At 39.1% G+C, this 17,824-nt stretch overlaps 1 protein-coding gene across 1 annotated transcript in view; it reads left to right on the top strand.

The window, feature by feature from the left end:
* LOC116311661 (nesprin-2-like) overlaps positions 1-17,824 on the top strand; it is an 87,274-nt gene that overhangs the window by 32,478 nt on the left and 36,972 nt on the right. Inside the window, exons 51-72 of the mRNA XM_039598719.1 lie at positions 1,985-2,155; positions 3,186-3,341; positions 3,446-3,687; positions 3,775-5,818; positions 5,922-6,256; positions 6,341-6,485; positions 6,714-6,914; positions 7,129-7,388; positions 7,470-7,620; positions 8,040-8,183; positions 8,289-8,417; positions 11,012-11,194; positions 11,346-11,483; positions 12,095-12,280; positions 12,506-12,628; positions 13,263-13,445; positions 13,696-13,797; positions 14,472-14,573; positions 15,945-16,022; positions 16,190-16,591; positions 17,048-17,145; positions 17,232-17,376. Of these exons, the coding sequence (XP_039454653.1) occupies positions 1,985-2,155; positions 3,186-3,341; positions 3,446-3,687; positions 3,775-5,818; positions 5,922-6,256; positions 6,341-6,485; positions 6,714-6,914; positions 7,129-7,388; positions 7,470-7,620; positions 8,040-8,183; positions 8,289-8,417; positions 11,012-11,194; positions 11,346-11,483; positions 12,095-12,280; positions 12,506-12,628; positions 13,263-13,445; positions 13,696-13,797; positions 14,472-14,573; positions 15,945-16,022; positions 16,190-16,591; positions 17,048-17,145; positions 17,232-17,376 (5,718 nt within the window). The remainder of the gene's footprint in view (positions 1-1,984; positions 2,156-3,185; positions 3,342-3,445; positions 3,688-3,774; positions 5,819-5,921; positions 6,257-6,340; positions 6,486-6,713; positions 6,915-7,128; positions 7,389-7,469; positions 7,621-8,039; positions 8,184-8,288; positions 8,418-11,011; positions 11,195-11,345; positions 11,484-12,094; positions 12,281-12,505; positions 12,629-13,262; positions 13,446-13,695; positions 13,798-14,471; positions 14,574-15,944; positions 16,023-16,189; positions 16,592-17,047; positions 17,146-17,231; positions 17,377-17,824) is intronic.

Here is a 17,824-nt window from a genome sequence, read left to right as displayed (position 1 = left end):
TCCTGATGATGAATAACCCAGACTTTCTAGGTGACTCAACTGTACCTTCTTTCTAAAATTACATGAAGCTTGTTTGACATTTAAAAACCATTATTTCCCTATGTTACCTTAAAGCTAGAGAATATGTGTGTGGGAGAGAGAAGCTGTGTTTCTGACATTTTGCAACTGTGAAGTTATCAAAAATTTTGTCCTAAATTTAGTGGGAATTTGTGTTCTTTAAATACATTTTTTCTTTTCACACTTTCCCATTCAGATGCCACCATTTTGCTTAAATCCCTTCATACTTCTTATGGGAAATCCACAGTGAAAAGAATAAACGGACTCTCACACAAACTAATGCAATACAGCATGCAAAAGTACACACATTTGCAAGCCTCCACAAGATTTTGGGGATTTTCTTGTGATATCAGCTGCATGCCTGTGCCCTGCTTGCAGCAGCTCCAAAAGGAGATAAGACATTAGATACGAGAGACAAGAGGGTGAAAAAAGGTGTAAATGAAACTGACACCAGGCTTGGAATAATATTTTCAAGACATCTCGATGTTTTCATTATCTGCATAATTATAGCATTTTTAATAGAACAGTCAGTTACAAAGTTCCCAGATTATTACGCAAGCACACTGACCATCTGACCTTGCCATAACTTTCACAGGACTACAATTCTGTGAAAAACTAAGTACACGCGTAATGTTTTCATATGAATTAAAAGGACAAATAAAACATCCTAGGGCAAGACACTAAATCCAAGTTGTTCTCTGATGCATTCATTGGAGTTTGAATATTAGATAGAGACTTAAGCGTAGAAAAAAGTGCTTGTGTGAATGAGACATGTGCTCAGGTAGAATAGAAAAGCGCTAATTAAGAACCGGTCTATTTACCATGTTAGATTTTTGAAGTTCATCACATAACATTAGAAAAATGACTGAACAAGTATGGCTTGTTTGGAAATGATGCCAGGAGAAATGGCTTGCCTGAAGTTTATAAAGCTGCATCTGAACAAACCACAAGACCTCTGGAACAATGTCCTTTGGACTGATGAGACCAAGAGATGTTTGGCTATAATGCACAGCACCACATACCAGTAGTTATTTGTCAAATAACTCATATCATTTGTCAAGCACAACATTGGAGGGCTGATGATTTGGGTTTGTCTCACAGCCAAAGGACCTGGGCACCTTGCATTCTTTCAGTCAACCATGAAGTCTTTGGTAAATAAAGGTATTCTAGAGCCAAATATGAGGCCATCTGTCTAACAGCTAAAGCCTGGCCACAATTTCTCTATGCAACAGAACAATGATCGCAAGCACAGCAGCCAATCTACAACAAAAAGACCTAAAGAGAGCTGTGCATAAATGAATGACTGGAAACCTCAGGCAGTGCTGTAAAGGAGAGTGGAGTAGAATTCCTCTGAAATGATGCAAGAGACTGATAAAGTCATACAGAAAACATTTACAACCACTCATTGCTGGTTGTGCACCATTTGATTGAAGAACATTAATGTTAATATAAAAATTTGCCTTTCAGGCAAGCTTGTGTTTGAGTGTAAAAAATTCTCTTTTGTTCTAGAAACATAAAACTTGCAGCATGTTTTCATATCATCGTTCAGCTCCACCCTCCTGCCAGCATACACCTTAGTCATGCCCAAGATATTTTAAAAAAGCACCTCCCCGTTTGTAACCTAGCATCCCATGCCTTGTTTTAGTGTTTGTTTTCTTGTCTAGCCAAGCTATAACAAATCATTTATTTCCTAAAAGAAGTTAGAAGGAGAGCATAAAAGGAGCCCTTGTCCCCCAGGGCCGACTGCTTATTTCTCAGGCACATTCTTGTGTTAACTGTACTGACTCGCCGGGCTACCGTCAAACGTAATAATATTTAGCACTGGTGGAGCAGGGAGAGAACAGGAAGTTCTGTCATTATGTGCAGACAAACATGTGGGAAGAAAAAAGCTAAAATGTGACGCCACCCCTGTCTTCTGTGTCTTCAGCGTCAGATCCCAGAGAGCATGGAGCCTGAGAGGACGGCCCCGGGTTCACCAGCTGATCTGGGTTCTACAGAGACACCAGGTGGACCGGCAAACTCCGGCAAAGAAAAGCACACCATGCGGGATATTTTTTCTGATATCCAGAATGTGGTGGAAAGAAGTAACATAATAAATGTGAGTATCAACCAGTTTTAATTATAATAATATACTGCATTACTTGTAAAAGTCAGAACGAAGCATTAGGACTACGGGAATTAAAGTTAAGTGGCTACAACGTAGCTTGCCATCACCAGTGTGTGAATGTGTGTGTGAATGGGTGAATGACTGGATTTGTAAAGCGCTTTGGGGTCCTTAGGGACCATAAAGGCGCTATATAAATACAGGCCATTTACCATTTAAGTGAGCTTTACTGTTTATTGTTTATGTCATAAATCTCATAAATCTGCAGTAGCAAATAATACATAGCAAGATAGTAAAGAAATATAAAATGTATCTATATATTTTTTACTTTTTCTGTTTGATTTTCAGTACAGATGCATGTGTCTAAAAATAGCAAGTGCATGGGACAGTGAGCAGATAAGAAAGGCAGTTTTTTTAATTGATGCCTGTGGGTTCCCTTGATGCTACTGACAGGAAGTATCTATGAGATACAATGATTTCCTGTTTGTAGTTAGGAAGTCTAATTGCACACAATATACAGCTGTTGGATTTTTTTTTTTGGCTCTTCCATCGTCCTAGTTTGAGTGTTTGTTCATGGAAAGCTGAAATAGTTTATAAATTGACAATGATAATTCATCAAAGATCCCTGGTAAAAGTTATAAATGTTATAATAGAGTAAACTAACCAGACTTAACTAGAGCTCTAGGATAATTTATATTGAATGTTTGTATTTGCTGTCTTTACAATATATACACATAGTTAATTGGTTTTCTTGGTTTCACTGCCCTATTTGTTATTACAGCTATGTCCTTTCAGTACATGTTATTTAAACATAATTCTTCAGTCCATTTTTCCTAGCTGTATAATGTGGTAAACAATTCTGGATTACTTAAATGTAGCTATTTTATATTATTTTTTCACTTACATTACTTTCTGTAGCATAATGTTTATGTGATACGATGCTTTAGGACTTGATACTTCAGTAATAAATATTTTACATCAGTTTTTTTGTGTCTTTTAACTCTTGTATTGCTCTGTTTTTTAGAGAACACCACATATAGATTTAAATTGGTATCTGAAGTCTTCTCCTGGTGAACAACAGATTCAGTTGGTACGAACTGTTCAAAAGATTCTCGCATGTCGATATCAACCAGCCCAACTCAGTGTCATAGCTATGGCCAAACAGCTGGAGGAAGCAAAGGTATACACTCTAGTTGTATTTATGTCTTTCTTGCAAGAAGATGCAGATTTGTTAAAATTAAAAAATGCACAAATATCTATGAGTGTCTAATCTGTGTACTGCAGGAGTACCAGCACACTGTGCAGGAACAAGTTGCTACTTTAGAAAACTCAAGTACCTCTAAGGCTTGTGAACCAAGTGCCTTAAACAGTGCTGCAGGCCAATGGAGCGCAGCACTGCTTGATGCTTCTGCCACAGTGCAGGTCAAAGCAGCACAACTGGAGCAGGTCAAACAGTACCACAAACAGATGAAGCTCACCAGAGCTTTTCTGGAGGTTATAGCCGCCGAGAAGGAAAAAACAAGCTTGTGAGTAAACTTGTGAGCTGGATTTTGTGCACTTGACGTTTGATACTGTTAACTAATTGTTGTTTTTTTGTTTTGGATTTTCGTCAGACACTCTTTGGGAAGCAGTGCACTACAGGCTGAAAAGCTCCAGGTGCTCCTGCAAACAATGGAACAAAAGAAAGCTATGATGGAAGGTTTGCTACGCTTAAGTAGCCAGTTGTCAGTGCACTTGAGTGACGCTGAAAGTTCAGGTGCTCTTCTTGGTCAGCTTGGAAATGTTCAGGAAGAATGGCGGCTTCTAAAAGGAAGTATCAAAAGAGCTCTGAGGCATGCCTCCAACTCCACCTGTCAGTCCTCTCTTCTTTTGAAAGAAGCCGAACAGCTAAAAGCCAAACTTGAAGATCTCCAGAAATCCGACTGTCAAAACCTTGACAGCAAAAGTGACAAACAAGTGGAATTTGTTTGTCTGACCACAGACCTAAAACTGTATAACCAGCTTTACCTACATTTACAGTCCCAGTCAGATGCTCTCAACAATTTTTCTCTAGGTCAGAAGGAGAAAGATGAAATCGAGCATAGTCTTCAGGAATTGGCTTCCTTGCTCGGTGTCACCAAAAAGAAACTTGATTCTTTCACACTTAGCTGTGGTGACAGTTCTCAAACTAAGATCAACAAACAGCTACGAGACTTGATTGTATGGGCTAAGCAGGCAGAAAATCATATCTCTATTGGGAAAAAGTTAGCTCTTTTCCCAGAGGAGGCTGGTATTCAGATTGTCGAAATGAGGAAATTTCAGACTGATATTTTGTCTAGACAGTCCAAGTTGAGAGTACAAGTTGACGAGATGAAAGAGTTAGCCTCTAATATGGAAAATGAAGAAAGTGACCAAGTGTTGAGGACAGTAGAAGACCTTTATGAAGCTATTGCTGACAGTTTGGATCTTGTTCTTGACACCATGGGAAAAGATCTTAAACAGAGAGAGAAACTGTTATGCGAGCTTGCTAGCATGGATGCCTGGTTAGCAGAAACACATGCTAAAAGAAACCTCTGCACTCATGTTGAGAATATTTCAAAAGCGGACCTCAAAAAGCTAGAGAACGACCTGAAAAGTCATGAATTAGCCACAGTGGATATAGAGAGCCAGCTAGAACTGGTGGAAGTGATGTCAGAAAGTTGCAGGAAAATAGCCATAGGGTTGAGTCCAGCAGAGAGCCGCTATCTTGTCAACAGACTTTCAGGCCTTTGGACAGAATTAGATGGATTGCTAGCTCATGAGAAAGCCACCAGCTGGGAATTAAAGGAGCTGATTCATGAGCGCACTACTTCAGATGAAGAGTTATCTTCCATTCAGGCTAGTTTAAAGCAAATTTCTGCTGATCTAGAGCAGCTGAAGATTCCTTTGACCCAAGAAACCCTTTCAGTGATTGCGCAATGGAAACACATACTAATGGAGCATCAATGTCAAATCCAGGAGCTTCAGCATTGCCTGGAGGGCAAGCGAAGCTCCTTTCTGTGTTTTATTGGGGAACTGGAAGACCGGTTCAAAGCTCTTAGCATAAATGCCTTTGAACAAGAAAAATATCTGCACCTAAAGACACAAATGGAGGAATCTAAAGATATTGTCAAAGAGCAAATCCAGAATGCCAAAAACAAAGCACTCGGTGTGGATGAGAGGTTTAGACTATGCCAAACAGTCCTCGTTGAGATTCCTTTAGTCAAAACACAAAGTCAAGAAGCAGCGGATCAATTGGAGGTTATAGCTCAGGAGTTGCACCCATCTGTTCTTCATTCAGAGAGGGAAATGATTCATGATATAGTTGATACTTTGGAGTCTTGGGAGACTCTTGTCACAGATGATATCAAAAACCTAGAAGCTCAGCTCCTGCTAGGTTTACAGTTTGACTCAGAGCTTCCTGCTTATATAGAGCTCTTAGAAAGCACAAGAGTTGAGCTGGAAGGAGCCGAACCAGTCAGTCCAGAAGAAACAGCCATAGATATTGCACTACAACGATACTGGGTCATTTGGCGAAATATGGAGTCTGGGATGCGAGTTTTGGAAAATCTGGGACAGAAAGAAAAAACTGACCTGAGGAACTACAAGGAACTATATTCACTTCGAGATTCAGTCATGCAAGAATGTCACTCGCAGATGGTAAGCTTAAATTATTTATATATTTAATATGTATTTCATATTTTGGGTTCATGTTTGGGTGTTTTCAAAAACTCTTCTTTATTGTGTAACGTCTGTTCAACAGGTCATGCTATCACAAGCTAGAGAATCCTTGAAAGATTATCACTGGGCTGCTCAAGGAGCAATAGGCTTCCTACACAATGCTGAGGCAACATTCTTGTCAGCTCCTGGAGGGTTTTTGGATTGTGCTGAGGAGCAAAGACAGACCCAAGAGGCTTTAGAAGCTGTTGAAAAAGGGTTTCACTCTCATATTTGCCACCTTGTTGAACGGGTACCTCATGAACCCTGCCTTTCCTTCCCAAAGACTGAGCAGCTCCACATCAACATCCTCAGCCAGCTAATGGTTGGAAGAGCCATACTGGAGGCCCAGGCGCAGCTCAGGCTTGAGTCTTTGCAAAGGTACTTGGCTGTTCTCAATTTCTAAATGTACATCTCTATACCTTTGAGTCTTATGTATTTTCTTCACATTTCTTGTTCTCATAGGTGTGAACTGAGACAACAAAGTCACAAAAAGTGCCACGAAGACATTTGTCAACATCTTTCACGGTTTGAGGAAAAGCTTTCAGAATGTGCTACAGAACATGTGACATCATATGATAAATGTGTTGCCCAACAAAGAAGAGCTCAGGTAGGTTAGATTCAGCTTTATGTCATTATGTCTACGTATTGGATCTGTTTGAACCTGGCATTTTATCTCTTTGACAGCTTAGAATTGTTAACCGTTTAGCCATGCTTGCAAAAATGCTTTAAGAATGACAGTGCTAGTCTAGCTGACTTTGGCTGCTTAAAATATTTCATTATCTGTTTGACTTTCATGACATTTTAAATTTTAACTTTATGTCATTACATTTTAAAGCTTCTGATGGAAGATCTTCACGGTCTTGCTGGGAGGATAGACGACCTGAGAGCTGTTTGTCCAATGCAGGGTTGTGGGGTTGGAAAGGATAGTGAGGTTGGTGCCCTCTGGAGGCACTGGTTATCATTACGTCGTGATGTTGGCCTCCTGATGGCACGCACAGAACAGAGAGGAGAGGAGTGGAAAGACATTACTACAAGCGTGAGTTTAGATCTTAATAAACCCTTTCTTACATTTAAAAAGAAACAAATAAATGCCAAATGAAAATTGAATTAATATTTTTTACCTCTTTTGAAACTTTTGCTTTTCACTAACCAGAACTTAGTATGTCAAGTGACTTTTACTGTTTTCTGAGATTAAAAAGACAGAGAAAGGTGATCCATAGATATTGATGCTTCAATTCAATTTTCTTTAGATGGAGCAGTGCTGCAGCTTTTTAGCCAGACTTCAGGCAGAGGTTCGAGACCCCACCACTGTGAACTTCACTCGAGAGGATCCACAGGAGCTTCTCGCCCTGGCTGAGATCCATCAGACAGGTTTGGAGCAGGAGCAGCAGGACCTGGCCTCCCTGGAGCATCGACTGGAGCACGCCCTGAGCTTATCAAGTTCCCTGGATTCCATCACCCCAGGGCCTATTGGCAAAACGCTGGTGAAGATCCAAGATAATGTCAGGAGGTGGGATTTCTTTAATATACATTTAAAAAGTGATTATTTATTTATGTCGAGTATGCTGAGAAGATACTTTTTTCCCCACAGCTTAAAAGAACGAAACCTGCTGGTTGTAGCTGCAGCCCAGGCTGAGGAGAGAGAAAGACGACAAGTTCAAGGAGAGATGGGAGAGATTCAGAAACACGTGTTTCTCATTCTTCCGGCACTGGAAACATGTTTGAATCCAAGCGAAAGACAGGTGGGCTTCGTCTTTTAATGTCTTATAACCTTGGAAACTTGGTATTTGAGATTTTATAGAGAGTGATATTAAAAAACAACAATAATATGGCTTCTTATATGCATGTAATAACAAGTAATTACCTTTAAGTGTTTAACATGTCCAACTTTATTATTGCCATTATTCATAAATGATGAAATATTACTTTCTTATGAGTGTTTGATTTGAAGTTGCTCACATTATAGTGAGAAATACAAGCTATATAACAGTCAAGTTGCAAATCGCAGAATTTAAACTGGTTTTTCAAGTACTAATCTGTCCAGCTGGTCTCATTTGTAAAAAATCAGGGGTGCAGTAGAGGGAGTAGAGTATTAAATGTCTGACCCACACTCCCAGTCTCTGTCTGATTCCTGTATTTTTTGTCCTTTCCACACTGACAGGAGCTCAGAAAGGAGTTGTTCTCCCAGAAGACCAAGCTTAAGTGCATCACGGACAGTGTGCAGAGCCAATACACAGAGGTTCCTGTGGATATAGGCAAGCAAATACAGGATCTCCAGATGTCTCTGCAGAGAGCAGAAGAGAAGGTGACAAGAAAATTGATTTCAAACTGTTGAGATCTGTTGCTGACAGATAAATGATCCCAAGCTAAGGTCCGTTGGTGCAAATGTGTTTGTGTATGTGTCACACAGCTCATAGAGAACAGCCTCGTTAAGAAACTGGCTAGCAGAGTGCTGGAGTTGGGTTCTGGCATGGAGAAGGTGAAAGCATTACTGGAGCAGAGAAGTCCAACAGTCAGTGAAGCTCAGAATGTCCTGAAGGTGTGTGTATTCCTTGTTTTCTGTTTGCTTGTGTGTCCACGTATGAAAAATAAATAAACCCACTGTTTAATTATTTCTTGTTAAAAACTTTTTGTGTCCATCTGTCAGTGAGATTATGCAAAAGCTTCTCAGCTGAAATTATTCAAATTAGTGCAGAGGCAAAGAAAGAACAGAAAGTGATCTCGCTCACTTTCATTTATAGTGTTTTTGTAGGTTCACAGTCATCCAGGTCAGTAGTAGTAGTCTGAAACAAAGCCAACCATACTTTTTAAAATTTATAAAGATTCATCACCTCTCACTCACAAAAAGGTGGAGTGTGAAAAAAAAAAAAAAGTGGATCATTACCAATGTTCTCTCTAAGCTGCGCACGTGCGCAATTGCGCACTGCTGGCACGGTCTCTGCGCACAGAAAATCTGTGTTGCGCACAAAAAAAATTAACCTGAATTGAAATTAAAATTAATACTTTAACAATTCTGTTTTGCAGTGTTAGTCAGTGAGTGACTGGCTGCTCCCATATTGTATTAGAACGATGCCACCTTATCCCATAGTCCAGCCAATAATGCGATTCACATTCGTATATACGCAGCTAATCAACGTCGTTGACAGGCTATGACAGCGTCCTTATGTGCCGACACCGGTGTTTTAGCTAGCAAAGCGGCGTGGCTGATGTGGAGTGAAGCCACGTTAATGACAACGTGTACAACCATCGGAGATGTGAGCAGGACAGACGGGACAATTGACGGAAAAAGTGTGGACTTTATACCAGTTTTTAAATTGTGTTGATAGGCCACGTAAAACCAGAGTTGTGATAAAAAAAAATATGCAATGTTTGGTTTTCTTCCTGAATACTATCGTTGTTTATATTTACTGCGGGAATAAACGGTAAAAACGGCGTTTTATAAGAAAAAAGGCTCAAAAGCACTCTCCGCCTGTGAGCAAAAACAAACTCCACCCCCCTCTCCCTTTCCTATTCGTCCAAAAAAGTACCATGTCGACCAATCAAAAAAATGATATGGCAACGTGGCATCTAGTTGTTAAGAAACGGGGGGAAGTTTTAGGAGTGACGGCGGTGCTTTGATATGTGAGAGATTTGCGACGTTTAGCGCAAATCTTGTGTAGTTAGTGTGTAGTTAGTGTGTAGTGTAGTTTTGCTGTGTGTGTCAGAACAATGAGGCGAGTACTGAATGTTACAGGTGTTACAGGAGTGATACATCTCCTGTTGTCAGGCCTGCAGGTATCAGGCTGTTGTTCTCCTTTATCTCATAGGGGACAGAAATTAGTTTTTGGAGTGGCACAAATGATTTGTGTGGCATCAGATTTGATGCAGAACAGCTGATTGTTCTGTAAATAGTTTGAAATGTTTATTTTAAAATGCATTGGCTGCATTTAAAAAAAAAAAAAAGCTGCAAAAATCTTTGTTGTTTGCCAAACTGAGTTACTTTTTTGAAGAAGTAACTATATAATTAATTGCCCAGCATTGGTCATTATATACTGTATTTTGCAGACAGAGAGTTACAGGACTCTCTCCCAGACCACAGACTTATTATACAAGTCAGAGCTTTTTTTAAAAAGAAAGAAAGTTGTGTTTTCAAAATTGGAGTTCAAGTTATTTTTACTTCCAATAGTGTTAACATATTACACAGGTCAATGACTAGATTTTTTTTTACATTTTCATTGTAAGTGGGCTAAAGCAGTTAATTAAAAGTAGTCTAACATAAATGTAAATGCTGTAATTTGATTATTTTAATAAACCATGTAACTTGGATGGATTAGATGCCGGCGCGACCGCAGTGCACACCTCTGATGTCGCCCACAGTGGTCCAAGGGATCGCTCAGGGAGTTTGTGTGTTCGCTCAGACACGTGAAAAATTAGAGGGAACATTGATCATTACCACTGTGAGACCTTCCCCCACCCTTTTTTGTGACCTGTTGTGAGTGGGTGGGGAAGCATCTGGGAAGGGATCTAAGGATTGCATTGCATCTCTGTTCAGTGATAGTCGTTCCTTTACTCCTCTTTCAAACTATCTGTCTTTGGCATCCTCGAAACAGTGACCTTGACCCATTCAGTGCAGTTGTAGAGCTGGGTCTTCTCTTTTTGAAGTGCCTCTTCTGTGTTGTGCCATATATTTGTGCAGTAGCTGTTTTGGTTTCTCCTATATAAAGTTACAGGCGCTCCTCACTGTACTGCACAACATACACTATGTTGTTTAGCTTGCGTTTGGGAGTTTTGTTGTTGCGATGAACCTGATGAACCAGTCTTTTACTGTGAAATTCAACTTTTAATTCACAGCTCTCCAAGTTTCCTTTTAATTTGCCTTTTAAATAATCTTTTACAGAATTTCCCACTGCATTATTTATCTTTACTTATACAGTATGCTATAATTTGAATAACTATTTAACTTCAGATCTCATTTGAAAAGTTGCAAGTTGCATAGCTGACTAAGATAAAGTCAGATTTTCTTCAACTTCCAGCCACTTTGAGTGACCTCCACTAGCTGTTTGTCAATTTGCAGTATGTTTTATTCAAGCCAAATGAAACAGCTACAGATTCCTAAGAATTAATGCTAATCCACATTACTGTCTTGTTCTTCAGCATCTGTGGGATGAGCTGGATGCCTGGCACAGCAGCTTGATGCTCCTGGAGAGCGAGGTGCAGGATCTTGCAGAAGAGCAGCCGGATCAAGCCCAGCTTCTTATTGACCAGCTCACACAACCCCAGCAGCTCTACCAAGATGCAGCACAGATGGTTGAGCAGCGTACAACCTTTCTCAGCAAGGTTTAGTGCCACTACTATTACTGCTCACCAACATAAATATATTAAATATAAATAATTTGTAGGCTACATATGCTTAATTTATTTTAGCTTACCACTCCATTTGACTGAATGCTTCCTCTGTACATTTTCCATATATCGTCCTTTATGTTAGATCCCAAAGTGTCTTCAGGAGTTAGAAGATATTCTGCACAGCGCCACCCGCTGGTTAGGTGAGGCCCAGTCATGGCTCAGTGCTCCCTGCTCATTCACAACAGCAAAAAGCCTCCAGAACCATGCAAAGTCCCTGCAGGTCAGTGAAGAAGCATGCTAACTTCATTCTTTTGTTTATATCTGTTTTATGTAATCTTCATGTCTTTATAGTCTCATTTTTTCCTACTTATATCCACAGATTGTATTGACCTTTAATCTTTAAACTTGCCCTCCAGTAAACCTCTGTATTTAACACCTGTATTAAAATGTATCCCCATTCCATGGTCACAAACAATAATATAGTGTACTATGGTAAAATAATATAGTATATATTTCTTATATGTTATTTCTCAAAATTAACTTTACAAAATGCTTCACAATGGCAATGAAACAGCACATACAAGTCATAAAATATCAGCAGACCAAAATTTAAAAAAGTTAAATCTGTCCGGTGTATAAAATCCAACACAGTCACATAACATTAAAATCAAATAAAAGTAGAAACTTTACAGTCTACTGCCTTTATTAGGTTAAAGGTGTGGGAAACAACTTTAATTTGACTTTGACATTGGATAAACTGAAGTGCTGTACCAAGGTCAAGTTCAGGATAAATAAGGATCATGCAAAGCTACCCTAGTAGAGTCCAAGGATAAACATTTTGATCTAAAAAACAAAACACTACAAACACTAAATTAAAGTTCTGATCTACAGCTGGTCCTGGATGACTCTGAGATGATCAGGGGGAACCTGCAGGATTTCAGGTTGGTGCTGGCTGAAATCTCTGCGGTGTGTGACATCAGTGCTCAGGAGGAGAGGCTGGAGCAAAACGACCAACAAGTCCTCAAAATGCAAGGCAGCATCCTCGGGCCACTGGAGCAGCTCCTGCAGGCTGTTGTAGTAAGAATGTTAACACTTCAGACTTTTGGATTGTTAGTGATCTCAAATGCTCCAGTTTGGGGCACATTGAGCGGAATTTCTGTACTTGCATTGTAGCCAGATTTTTGAAGATTGCAAGCATTTACAGTACAGACAGCAGAAAGTGTCATAAACATTAGTTATACTGGTGGGCATATACAACCGTTTTCATACAAAGCTAAATGTCTAAGACAATTTTCATTTCAGGTGGTGGAGGACATGGAAGCTGAACTTAAGACTGTGGAGAAAAATGTGCTGAAAATCAGAACGATTTTATCCTCCATGGACGACTCCAATATATCCCTGACAGAACATCTGCACAACAGACAGGTACAGCAATGCAATTAGTTAGTGATTTATTTGTTTTTTAAATAGTTTAGTGTGGTAGTAGTAGTACCGGTATAATAATAGTAATATTACTGTTATTACTACAGTGAATGGCACTGAGAGCAATTTACAAGGGAGTAAATTTATTGAAATACAACATAAAAGATGACATCGGCGTAATTAAAACACTTGTATTTACATTGCTCAATGTTCCTGGATCAATTCATTTAAAGGGATGTGTGTCTAATTTAACCATCTTCTGAAAATTGGTTCATTTGTATGAAGCACAGTTAATAAAAGCAGTTTGTCCACTTTTTGCAGTACTCCCATGATTTTTGAAGACCAAATAGACCTACTGCAGTATCTGGTTATAAAAACATGTAGGACAACCAGGAGATTTCTCAATAAGAAGTTTAGAAACAAATACAATGCAGTGCATTTCTTTCAAACTTAACAAGAAACATATAAATATGTATACAGTGAAATATAAAGCAGTTTAAGCTACAAATGTTTGTAAATGTAAAGAAGTGGCAGTGGCATAGATGAATGCTTAAACCTATTCTGCTGTCTCTCTCTCTCTGTCTCTCTCATATATATATGGGGAAAATGTCAGACTAAGAGTTTACACGTGTTTCAGGTGATCCAAGCTAATTTGTGCTCAATGCGGAGGATGTTAGAAGATCTAGAAAAATGCAAAGGAGAGCTTCACATCCCACAAAGAGCAGAAGAAAGCCTTCAAGTCTACTCCAAAGCCAGGCTGCTCCTGCAGTCACTCGAGGAGCTGGAACATCTCACCGAGCAACAAGCCTCTCTGCTTGAGGTACAGCATGTCTGAATCCTAGCACACAGGCAAAGTAAAGATTTTGTTCTGTTATAAAAGAAAAAAATGGTGCGACAAAAGGTGCTTATGATGCTTACTTTGCTGATATACTTTCATGTTGCACTATGAAGCAACACTCATTCTTCTCTCCAACTGGATCCTTGTTCCAACACAGTGGATTTGTTTTTTATGAGCCTCTGTCGCCTCTGCCATTCTTTCTTAAATGTTCTCGTCTCTTTGACTAACCTAGAACAAGATAAGAGAAGAGGAAGAAACAAGTGCGATCCTTGCAATCACAACAGGCTCTCATACTCCTGAACAGATGCAACAGCTGGACACACATCTAGTCCAGGTAACATTTAGCCGACCAGCTAAATAACTAAACCAGCTAAACAAATCAAATAACACTTGTGTGGTCTTTGCTCTTTGCAGTCGTGATTGAAGTAAACCAATTACACACTTCTTCTAATCATTTTGTGCTTGCAGTTCTCAGCAGCTTTTGATCAAATTATTTTGGGAGAGGAAAATCAAATCACAACGTACAAGATTTCTTCTTGCTGCCAAATTTTAAAAGTGTTCTTTGAGCTCAGAAAGCCGGTAGAACTGGTGAATCATTCAAGTGCATTGACTATCCCCCATTCACTCCCTTCACTCTGTTATCTGGGATTAGATGAACCTTGCTGTTAGAGAAAAAAATAATTATACTGAGCTGTTCATCAGGCTCAAGGAAGTCCGAAAATCTTTGTTTTGGGGGGAATTTCACTATTGTACTACAGTATTAAAAAGCTGTATAACGGTGTTTTGAGATTCAATTAAAGAGGTCTAACCTCATCTAAAAAAAAAATTATATTTGAAAAGTTGCAGATAAAACTGGTGACTGCTGCTAATAAAAACTTTAAGTTCAATATTTACTGATATTGTTTTTAGATAAAGAAGAGTGATGAGAGTCGATAGAAAAGCAGGTTTTTCTTCCAGTTTTCCTTTAAATCACAAATTTGATCATATATCCACCCTTATCACCGAAAGCAGGGGGCTTTTGAGGTGTCTAACTCAGAGGAAGAGGAGGATGAGGATGACGAGAGTTGTCACTCGTCATCCTCTGACACACTAACAAGCAGTATTCCAGAGGTAAATCAGATGTAATTACATCACATGAGAGCATGTCTCTGGGTACCTCTGTCTTTTTGGTTTCATTCCACAATTTCACATTCATTATTTAAGCTCACTGACAGAATTTCAAGTAACACACCCACAGCAGTAGAACGTGTAAGACTTAGCAAATATTTTCTAAAAATGCACAGGATTTTATGTGCGTTGGAATGAAACTCTGAATGTCTTGGGCTTCATCTACTCTAATTATTCCTTCTTTATTTGTTCCTTGTGGTCAATCCATCACATCATATCATCAAATTAAAAACAAAAACAAAAAAAACCTGACCATCACAGATTATCCTGAAAAAAATTCCATAATCATTCTTAATTTTTTAATATAACATCCACATCCTTGCTGTACTTTTTTCTCGGAAAAGAAAGTATTTGAAGGGATAAAGGTAAGAAAACTACTTGAGCTAGGTTCAAAATTTTAAAAGATGCTATGGCTATATGAATATTGACCATGAAGGGTGTAGCTACTTACTCCCATATTCTTATGCCTGGTTTGAGGTCATCTTAATCACTTTTACATGCCCATATTCATTAAGTTTCTGCCATGTGAATATCTGATTAGATATTTGTGTTACTGAACTGTGAACAACAGCTCTTTATCTGTAAAAACATTGGCTTTGATTTGGACTCTTTTAAAGGATATTATATGTCTTGTATATTAAAGTGTGGTTTCCACAGGTCTCCACATCTGTTGTCAGAGATCATTCATCTAAATAGTGATTTCAGGCATCCATCCTTCTACATGTAAACCTGAGCTTCACTCCTGCGAGCCATACTGCCAGATTCTTTTAGCCTAAATAAATTGAAGGATGTAGCTCAAGTAGTTTTCTACATAATGGAATTTTAAGATGGACCCTCAGAGATGATGCTAAAAAACATCTAAAAACACTCCCACCATCTCTCTTTGAATTGCTTCATTTTGACAAAATAAATAATGACAGCAGGGACCTGAAATTTTGCAGAATTCCTATTAAAAAGTATATCTTTTCCCTGAAATTTGTTCAGGTGAATCTGAGATGATCAGGTGGTAGGTATTTGGTGAACTGACATGGAATGACCCCTCGATGTAATTCTATTCACAATTTCTAGCTCTAATACTTTTATCTTTTTCCTGTGCTGTGGAAGAAATCAGGAGATTTTTGCATGCTCTTAATGAGCTGTGTGAGGCAGGTCATTGTGTTTGCTGATAACCCCACTCTGTCGCTGTCAGAAGCAGCTGCTCCTCAGAAACCTTTCCTTTCATACACACTCAGGATGAGAATAGCATGCGTAATTTATATGTGTTTGTGCAAGGATTTGGTTCGCATTTGTATATTCATACAACCAATATGTTAGGACCCTGAGGACACGCTCAAGCTTTCAGAAGTGCAAAGGGAGGATATGGCAGAACATAAGCCACCATCACATATGAAGGTAAATAATCAGTTTCATTTTGGATATATATTTAAGAGTAATGCTTTTTCTTTCAATAATATGCTCTGTTTATAAACATTTTCATAAGAATTTTTTTTTAAACTAATCTTAATATACCTACCATAAGTTGTAGTTATTTCTAGTATCATCTTCCATTTGTCTTTCAGGACCTGCTTCATCAGTCTTCTTCTGAATGTGCAGAAAAGCCTGAGTTAGATATCAACTTTGAAGCCAAACAAGCTGAGGCTGGAATAATAACACCTGAGGCTAAAGCTGATTTTGATGAAGCACTTAGTCCTGAATCTGTGACCGCTCAGTCACTAAATACTGCAGCCGTCCCTGCAGCAGAAGGCCAGCTTAAAGCTGCTGCTGTGGACCAGCGTGATTTACCGAAACACGAAGCCTTTGATGCTGACCCTCGCACAAACACCCCTCAGGCAGCAGCTGGAGCGGAAGATACAAGGCTGATTCCTTCAAGACCGATAACTCCATTTGCTGCTGGAAGAGCATCAGATGAGCTGATAGAGGAGGAGAATCTGTCGCTGTCCACAGCTCCCAATTCAGATCTGGTAATTGTCTGAAAATTCAAAGAGATGTCAATCAAAGTTATTTAAGCCTTAGTAAATGGTTTCATGGACATTTAATTTTAATATATACATATAAATATATAAATATATATATATATATCTTAATTGGAGTAATAACTCAAAGTCAACTTTGACATTGGGCGCTAACTCATGTCCCCCAAGATCCATTGTTGTGAAGTTTCGAGACCTTCTATAAAAAATTGTGGATAATAAAAAGTTTTTACTTTTACATTTGGTGCGACTTTGACCAACACACAACATTTGAAAGGATCTCTTGCAAACTGTGGACACTAGACTGCTTACAAATAGACAGGCAAACAAACAAAGGGGGCCGATTACATACTTTCTCCCTTTTGGCAGGGAGGGGAGTGATAACCAAGTTTGCAGAATTAGTATTTAAAGTACCAGATGAATAACTTTTTTTGTTTGTTTGAACAGGATGTTTTTGATAGACTGAGGGAGCAAACTGAAGTCAGCGCCAGATGTTTGTTGGGAGGATCCCAGCAACCCCAGCAGTTTTCTGTTGAGCCAATCAGGTAAAAGTTCCAGTCGTAGTATTTTAGTTTTGGACCTCCTCTTTACACAGCATATCATAGGCTCATAAAATTTTTGTGGTCCCTAGTTTGCCTGGACATGAAAATGTTAACCCCAAGCGCCAAAGGTGGAGTCACCTTCATTCCCAGATTTCTGAAAAAATAACCACTTTAAAAAAAGTTAAGGAGGACCATCAGAGCCAGAACAGAGAAGATGCAGAGAACAGACAAAAGGTAAGAAAACAGGAAAATAATCATGCCGTGCTTGAATCTGTAGTATTCAGTCAGACTGCATGATGTACATGAGGTGTGAGGTGATAGAAGTAAAGTTATTTCTAAAATGTGGATGTCACCAACATAGCCATTACATCTGTTACCAGGGCAACCAGGTTACAAGGTTCGCCAATCCTTTCATCCTGTCCTCTGTGCCGAAGCTCATCTTGTTTTCGTATCTGTGAAGCTGCTTGTCTTCCACAATGAAAAAGGAACCACGACAAGCAAAAGAATATCATTATGAGTGTTCCCTCTCCTACTAAAATACCCGATTTTGTTTTGCTGGAAGCAAAATCATGGATCTGATATTAATGAATATGAAAGGATCAAGCAGGGGACCTAACTCCTGCCCCTGCTCAGTTACACCCTTGTAGCATTCTTTCTTTTTCCTTCACCCGCTGTTAAATCT

This window comes from Oreochromis aureus, linkage group 15 (assembly GCF_013358895.1).
Source record: "Oreochromis aureus strain Israel breed Guangdong linkage group 15, ZZ_aureus, whole genome shotgun sequence".
Taxonomy (NCBI): Eukaryota; Metazoa; Chordata; class Actinopteri; order Cichliformes; family Cichlidae; genus Oreochromis; species Oreochromis aureus.
This window is presented reverse-complemented; position numbering and strand designations above follow the sequence as displayed.